Genomic DNA, 8691 nt, shown 5'->3' with positions numbered 1-8691 from the left:
GGAAAATGGTGGTAGGAATGGGAAGAATAAGTGAAAACTCACACTTCTCAATGGATATGTAATTATGTGGCTAAAAGATATCTGGTAATTGCCTTTTCTAAGATAAATAAACAAAACTCACCAATCAAACATGGGCTGTGTAAGCCCGTTCCCATTCCCACCTTTTTTCCCTCCAACCAAACAGCCCATTAAAGGTAAGAAATACACTTTGAAAGCTTACTATTATGTACCAAAATGGAATGTTTCATCTCATTTAATTAGATCAAATAAGATGATTTCAAATTTTTGATAGCAACAATTTGAATGCTATTGTGCTTTGAGGGAAAAAAAAAAAAGAAGCTAATTTAATTGGCATATTATTGGTGATAAAAAGGTTTATGGTTTGAATGATTAAAAAACTTGAATAGTTTCTTTCCGACCATTTTAAAATGTTAATTTAAGATCGATAGATGAAGAAAAAAACTTTACAGACTTTGAGGAGTTGAGAAATGAAATTAGTTTAATGCCTGATTACTTTAAGATTAATACTTGCTCAATCTCCAAACTTTTATTTCAAATAAATTGAAGACTAATTAGACGTTGAGAGAGAACCAAAAAAAAAAAAACAAAAAACAAAAGGGCAGAAAATGTTTATATTCTTTCGTTGAGGTTAACTTATAAAAAATAAAAAAAGAGTAATTTGTTTTATAAAGGCTAGAAAGAAAACAAAAAATTGCTTTGAAAATATTAAGATGTTATATAGTTATTGTCCTTTCATAATTATTACGATGTCAAATGGCAATTAAGATCTACAATGATGTGGTGATAACTTAAACGTGGTATGACGATTCCACTATTCATCTCAAGTTGTCGTCAGTGCTATGGTTCGAATTTTTGTTGGATATTTTAACGAATTTATATTTCAATGATAGAAGGTGGTTTTGAAATATTTATAAAAAAATCAAGAATAATATTGCAACTTTGGTAAGAATAAGAGAAAAAAATATCTTGAAGAAAAGAATCTAAATATTTTGAAACAGATGAACCATCATGGGTTGACCTAATGATAAAAAGAAGACATGGTCTCAATAAATAATTTAGAGATCAAGGGTTTAATTCATGATGGCCACCTATCTAGGAATTAATTTCTTACGAGTTTTCAATAGGTTGTTCAATGAGATTAATCAAGATGTGCATAAGTTGATCCGGACAATCACGGATATAAAAAGAAATTAAAACAGGGGAAAAAGTCTAGGGGCAACTTTTTGTAATTTGTATCATTCGTGTTTCAGATAACATTGTTGATTGCAGCTGGCGAGGGCGAGAATGGGCCTAAAGTCAGCCCAATGGGCCATTAGGTACTTTGGCGGTCACATTTTCCCTCCAAAGGTATAAAATAAAAATTTTACTTTCGCGGCAAAATTGATATAACGAAACAACGAAAGAACTATCAAACGATTTTGCACTCTTACAGACGAACAAGAAGCGCAAGCTATGGCCAACGAAGAAGATGATCTCAATCTTCTCCTTTCTCTCCAAGATAAAGTCGTTGAAACTCCTCCTGGAACTCCGCCTCAAACCTCAGGTTATAATTTTGTCAACTATGGTGATTAATCACTTCTTTGTTCCTTCTTTTTCTTTTTATCGTTTTCCCCCTGGAAATTCTGGTTCCTTTGATTCAATACGTAGTTTATTTATTTCCTAGAAGAAACAATTATATTGAAGATATTTTTTCGACTGCTTTAGACGGGATTCTTATGTTGCAGTTCTATCTGACGATGAATCACCAAGACGATCAGGTCCTGCGGATATGTCTATCTTCAGAAACGCTGTCAAAGACTGCCTTGATTATGACCATATACCGACTGAAAAAAGTGGAAAAATGAACCGTTCTAAGGTTTCTAACGATGTTTCGATCGAGAAGTTTTCTGGTCTGCGAATGAGGTACAGTGTGGTGATTTGCATTACAAAACTGTCTGTACTCTGTTATCGATTTCTTACCGAGAGAATTGTAAGGAGCGGCCTAAAGTTATGTTATACTGGAATTATGGTCCAGCTCAGTCCTCTGTAAAGGTTTTAGGGCACCTAGAACTCAATTATTAGGGAAGCTATGCTATTAAGAGTATTAGATGTATTTTTCCTTACTTTTTATTTTATTTTGATCTCAGGAATCAACTGGTGGCACCTGCTGAGCTTCGCGATCGTTTTTCTGACATTCGCTTTGTTCGTTTGTCTACCATAAAGTAATTTCACTTCCCATCGTTTATATTTGTTTGCGTTGCTTGCTTACCATCTAGGAGAATGATAACCATGCTCTGTTATTAAATCAGCTATTCTATTTCTCCTCATGTGAAATTAGAGAATGCGATGACATTGATTTCTTTTAGTAACATTGATATGATTTAATTCTGGTTAATTTTGACACGAACTCCATCAAAACGTTGATGGGACCGACTGGTAAATATGTGTTTTACATTTTTAAAGCAAAGTAGTTGACTGAATTTTCTCAAACGTGAACTGTATCTCTAAATTCTATGTATCATTGCAACATCATCAAGATGCCATTGGCTTTTTCATCAATCTTCGATGGTGGCATGTGGTTTTCGGGTTTTTACATGCTTCAGTACTAACCTCGATTAAAATTCAGTACCCAGTTTTCAATTCATTCAAGGACAAACACTCTCTACCGCTCGCTCACTCTTTTTAAAATCGCTCTTTAAATATAAAATATCGGATATACATAGTTTGGAATCAACTGCAATTATAAGAAATGTGATCTTGACAGAGAACTTAGAAAGTAGCAATGAAAATTTGTGTACGTGAATGTTGGAATGGGGACAATTTTTAGCCTATGGTCTATCTATTTTTCAAGGATATTAAACGTATATGTGTGGAAGAATTAAAGGAATTTCTTAAACTTCATTGAGATTGACTAAATACATCTGAAGTCTATTAGGAGCAGCATCTTCCATTTTGGAAATAGATTTTGATCTTCTATTTTGCATAAGATTTGACAAACAGGTTCATTTGTTCGTTTAATTTTCAGGAATCTGTTGGTTGGGGACACCCTTTCAGGCTGTTGGGTAACTGTTGGAGTGTTGACCGAGAAAGGAATTCCAAGGACAAGCTCTACAGGGAAAGCTTACTGCATCTGGAAACTTAGTTGTTTGGATGAAAATACTGTTTCTGTTTTCTTATTTGGTGACGCTTATAAAAGAAATTGCAAGGAGCTGGCTGGAACAGTTTTTGCGCTTTTTAACTCTACAGTACGAAAGGATGCAACGGTACCAACTATAAAGTTCTTCTGTTCAATGATACAAGCTGTAGTTCTTAAATTACCTACATCCATTTCGTATTTCAGGGGATGGGGTTTTCTTTAAGTGTGTATCAACCAAGCCAGTTGTTAAAGATGGGCACTTCAGATGACTATGGAGTATGCAAGGGGAAGAAGAAGGATGGGATTGCGTGTACAACAGTAATAAATAGGTTTGTCATAAAAAAATTTCGGTTACCTTATATTATAGCTCCTGTTGCCATCAGTGAACTGATATGATTGAATGAGACTCGGGACTTCTGTGTGCAAAAAGAGGTTATCTGTGTGAACAGGAGCTGAGGGCCGATGAAACTTCTTGGCAATGTTGTGATCCATTGGACTGAGCTTTTTACTATAACAATATCCAATGTGTCAAAAGCATATACCTGGATTAGCCCATCGTAGATGGGCTTTTCCTTATATTGATAAATGGGACAATCAATTCATTGTTGATAAGTCCGTTGGCACGATCAAAGTGGTTTTTTTCCCCCTAAACTTTGTTTTGACACGAGCATGATTATTTTTGTGATAAAATTTGTCAAAACCCTATATCATAGTTATTGATAATATGAACTGCTTTTTGCTGTATAAATAGTACTATTTGTTCATTGCTAAATATCTGGTCTAACTTGCCTAAATCCATGTGCCATATGTCTTCAGTTTATCATTCATCGAGGCCTTAATAATAATAACATTCACAAGTTGGTGTGTTTCGTTGAGCTTAGTAAAATGCGGATCTTGGGTCTGTTATCTCTTCGTAGTTCTTTTATTTTTTACTACAGATGGAGTCAATAATCTTATGTAGGGATTCTTGTTTACATAGTGAAGTGTGCATGTAGTATAATTTTGTTTGGTTTTGTTTCTTCCTGAATTAGTATAGATCATTTTTCTCCAAAGTAACGGATCTATTTCTCATGTTTTCATATTTTTTGCAATTCATATTTTGGACGTTCTGATGAATTATTTTGTTACTACAGGCGACGTGGCATATACTGTAAATATCATAAATCAGTAAGTATTGATGTGCTTAATATGCTAATCTTGTCGTGCATTGCTGATTTTGAAAGGACATCCAACTGATACAGTGATTCTTTATATTGTTTTCTTACAGAAGGCATCAGAAAAATATTCCACAGCCACACGAACTGAGCTCGAAGGAGGGTAAGTGAGCAATGATACGATCATGATATTACTTTCTTTTATACTCGATCCTATTTCCTATTTGTTTTATTTTCCGGGCACAGGAATCTGAGGACTGCATTCAGAGATTATCATCTCAAGCCAGAAGGAGTTTACATGGTAGATCCGCAAGCTGGTAAAGTGACTTCTAAGAAGCCAGCAAAGCCGGTAAAACTGTTATCTGTGGAAGGCCTGAAAAGGGCATTGAGGTTTGTAGAAGACATTGCACTCCTATTCATAATTTATTTTAATAAAAGCAATTTCGGAAGATTTTAAGATTTTCAATAAGTGGGGGGATGTTATCTTGATTTCATGACTGGGTAAATCCAAAATACTTGCAACACTTCACCCTATATTGAGGGTGGATTCTACGCTCTTTCTTTTAGCTTCAAATTATTTACCATTTCATCTTTAATGGTTAAACAAATTCCAGTCTGATTGCCTTCTTTACATATTTAATTAATGCCTATAACAATCTCTTTTTCCATCCGTCATATGTTAAAATTTGCTCTTGAACTCGCGATTTAGGATTTTTCATTCAGGATATGAACTTGACTGGTGGGTGGAGTAAAAATAGAGGAAAGAATTATGTACTTCCAAGTTTATTTTCTTGTAAACACTTGGTCATTATCATGAATTTCAATTGGAGGTCATTTTGAATTTCTTTTCTATTATTTGTAATGCAGTATTCTAAAAAAAGATGTGTACTGCACTGTCCATCGTTTTTTTAATACTGAAATTAAGCCATTTATGAATGAAATGAGAGTGAGAGTGGTCATTCATCTATAGACTATATGTCCTCTTGGGTTCATTTGGTATTGATTCACAGGCCATTTAACTCTATTTTAGTGTCGTTTTCCAATTTCAAAACATTGATCTTCTACAAACGGAAAAATTAAGACGGATTCTTGAATGGAGTACTAGTTAATTTTTGTTGTGTTCTTGTTTTCGGCTGATTTACTCCATCCATGTGAACAGCAATGCAGATAAAGTGACCACCAATGCACACTCACAAGGGAAAAGATTCCTTGCTGAGATCACAGGTTAGATATCATAACCTTTACGTGCATGCTCCGAAGATTTATAGAACTTCTCTCGAGACTTTTTCCAATTGCAGGGAAATTGACTAGTAAAAGTGTAAACAAAGAATTAGCCAAACAAAGTCAGCAGAGGATCAGTTCAGAGAAGACGTCAATTTTGTAAGATTCTATCCAGTACATTGTAGTTTTTCTATTGCCGTCTTTCCACGCCATTACAGATTTGTAAGATATCTTTTATGTTAAGAAGACCTTGAATCTGGTATGTGGTATTTCGAATAACCAATTACGGGGAGCCCGGTGGGGGTTCGGAGGCAACGCCTCCAAAACCCTAGTTATTTATGTATCTTATATTATTTATGTTTAGGATGCTAGAATTTAGAGAAGTGTATTATATAAATTCTCTAACAATGGGTGCCTCAATTTTGTAATCTATATCATTTTTTATCGTGAACCACGTAAATTTGTGTGTCGATCTTTCATGCTTTACGTTTTTATTTATCTTTGATTGTCGTTCCTAACATTTCAGGAAGTCATCTACCATAAAACTGGATTCAAGAGGTGAAAACCAACAACCAGATCCAAAAAGAAAGAAAACCGACCATACTCCGGTAGACAAAACCACAAAAGATATTGGAAAGATGATAGAGTTAGATTATGTTAGTTCAGAAGATGATGATATCGACCTTGTAATCACCCGATAAATTAATGTTTGAGCTTTGATTCTTACAAGAAGAGCCAATAAACTCTTGACGCTTACACATAAAAGGAGGATTCAAGGAAGACTGTTGAAGTATGGAGACTAATCAATAACCATTGCTCACGTTGGTTTAAGAGAGAAACAAGCTAGAAAAGGCGAGATCAGATGTGGTATTGATTCCTGGACTACTGGAGCAACAACAGAGGTTCTGCTTAGATTGAAATGGGAGAAACTCTATCGATTATTTGAGGCCATTTTAGCTTCGTTTCTGTTTTCTTTGCTTAATAAGCTTGTGGTTTTACACAGCTTCTTGCCAGACGGCTGAATTGCCAAGCTCTAATTGATATAAACATGAGGAGAAATGGTCATCCATGCACATGGGGATAGGTGATGTGCTGCCCATCACTTTTAGTATGGGTGAATTTGGTTTATTTTCATCCTTATATTTTTAAAATATTCATTTTTATCTCTATATTTTCAATCTTGGTTCATTTTGGTCTTTGTACTCTCAATTTTGATTCATTCCGGTCTTTGAATTTAAAAAAAAAACAACCATTTTGATCCTTTTAAAAATAAAAATGAATGGATCAAAATGAGTATTTTTTAAAATTACAAGGTCTAAATGAATCTTTTGAAAGTCTCAGAATCAACATGAACTAAAGTTAGGAATACATGGGTCAAAATGAATCAAAATTAAAAGTAAAGGGTGGGATTAAAATAATAATTAAATCTTTAATTATTCTATCCGGTTCCCTTTCAAGGTTAAATAGCAGTGGTCCGGTTGAGAAGTCCCGGCATAACAATTTGTGAAACTGTTTTGTAGATATATATATATATATATATATATATATATATATATATATTTCAAAATGAATTTGAAATCTCCTTTTAAATTATAACATTACTTGCTGTCAGTTGGATTACTGTTTACAATCCTATTTGGTTCACATATCTGCATGAAATTTCAATTATTTAAAATGAACTTACAAATGCAACTTAATTCCAACCAAATAGGATATTAATAGCCATTCTTTTCCTGCATGGTGTGCTTTGTCGCTTATTGTGCTAGGGATGTCCACGGGACCACGTCCTTGCCCTCATTTCACGAGTTTAGTTTAGTTTAGCTTTTTTTAAAAAAAAAAAAAAATTATAGTAGATGACCAATTCTCAACCCCAAAAATTAAAAAAAAAAAAAAAAAAAAAAGCGTATTTTATCTAGTATTGCATTAGGGATGATTATATCTATCATAGTCTTAAAGTGATGGTTAGGTCAATCACAATCTTTATTTTTCTCCACCTCATTTCAATATTCATGGCAAAAGTACACTAAAGTGAAAAAAATGGGTATTGCATTACTAGGATAATGACCCATTTTTCCCGGAAGGTTGGTGTAAAAAGTGGACATTTTTAATTGCATAACTAGTTAACTAGTCCAAGAGAGGGATCATGTGTATTTTCTTCGTTATTATACTTGATTGCTTAGATTTGTTAGCTAACATTTTTGGTTTTTGTGATCTTGTTATTCAAACTCTGACTGTTACATTGGTTTTCCTTCGTAAGGTAAGTTCATCGAGTAAGAAAAAGTTCATTTTGTTTAACCCATAGAGAATGTTGAAATGTGGTGGTTTGTGTTCAATAACTATCAGTGTCATTTGTTGGCACATTATTTGATTTGAACCAAGTTAGGTTATGATTGTTAGCCAAGAAACCGTTTATGTCAACAAATTGACTATGACTGAACTTTGAGGAATTTTTTAAAGCCATGAGATAACAAACTTAAGAATTGTGTGTGAAAGAGAAAAACAACAATTATAGAGTAAAGGCTACAATACAAATCTACAACCACCGTTAACCACTCAATAGACAACAACCACCACCATTTTCTTCGGATTTGTTGGTTCTATGGCACCTTCTTTGATTACGATGGATCATATGACTCTCTCTAACTCAACTTTTAGTGGTGTTTGGTTCATGGATTAGGCTTTAGATCAAGAAAGTTAATTTATATATTGATTTGGTATGTGGGTTTGTTTATGTAAGATATGATGATGCCTTAATCTCCCAAATTATATAAACTTATGTTGAGTAAATTCAACCTTATAAAACTTGTTTTTTTAATGTTATGATAGTAACGAAATCGAAAAGCAAAGAAAGTGGGGAAAACGTAAACATTAAATATCAACACAGAGACCTACGTGGCTTATTAATAGTGTGTTAACTATATCTACGAACAAAGTGAGAGAACAATTTTATTATTAGAAAGAAAATATCAAATAATACAAATGCAGAAGCATCAGTATGATTATAAGGTTTATATATAGCACATCTCTAAACTCTAGATCTAAAATCGTAAATAAAATGTTATGTGCATACACTTTAGGTTTAAAAGGCGTTGCTTATGGATCCTGGTTCATTGACTAGTGAAGAAGACTCCATACTTGATCATTTGAAGCGCCAATAAATAAATTCAAAGCATTTTAATA

At 33.6% G+C, this 8691-nt stretch overlaps 1 protein-coding gene across 1 annotated transcript; it reads left to right on the top strand.

The window, feature by feature from the left end:
• The first annotated feature begins 1403 nt into the window (after window positions 1-1403).
• MCM10 (minichromosome maintenance 10) lies at window positions 1404-6680 on the top strand. The gene is made up of 11 exons (XM_039044989.2): window positions 1404-1564; window positions 1746-1923; window positions 2148-2222; window positions 3026-3263; window positions 3341-3465; window positions 4270-4303; window positions 4404-4453; window positions 4537-4680; window positions 5450-5514; window positions 5589-5670; window positions 6038-6680. The coding sequence occupies exons 1-11, from the start codon at window positions 1474-1476 to the stop codon at window positions 6210-6212; spliced, it is 1257 nt and encodes a 418-aa protein (XP_038900917.1). The 5' UTR covers window positions 1404-1473; the 3' UTR covers window positions 6213-6680.
• The last annotated feature ends 2011 nt before the right edge of the window (window positions 6681-8691 follow it).

This window comes from Benincasa hispida, chromosome 10, assembly GCF_027475165.1.
Source record: "Benincasa hispida cultivar pf3 chromosome 10, pf3_genome.v1.1, whole genome shotgun sequence".
NCBI lineage: Eukaryota > Viridiplantae > Streptophyta > Magnoliopsida > Cucurbitales > Cucurbitaceae > Benincasa > Benincasa hispida.
Note: the sequence above shows the minus strand (reverse complement) of the source record. Positions and strands in the feature narration are given on the sequence as shown.

What these genes read in the sequence shown, in the direction of transcription:
- MCM10 (XM_039044989.2), top strand. Translation starts at nt 1,474, where the DNA reads ATGGCCAACGAAGAAGATGATCTCAATCTTCTCCTTTCTCTCCAAGAT. An exon ending in CAGTACGAAAGGATGCAACG is followed by an intron (nt 3,264 to 3,340) that starts GTACCAACTATA and finishes TTCGTATTTCAG; the next exon opens with GGGATGGGGTTTTCTTTAAG. An exon ending in ATTCCTTGCTGAGATCACAG is followed by an intron (nt 5,515 to 5,588) that starts GTTAGATATCAT and finishes TTCCAATTGCAG; the next exon opens with GGAAATTGACTAGTAAAAGT.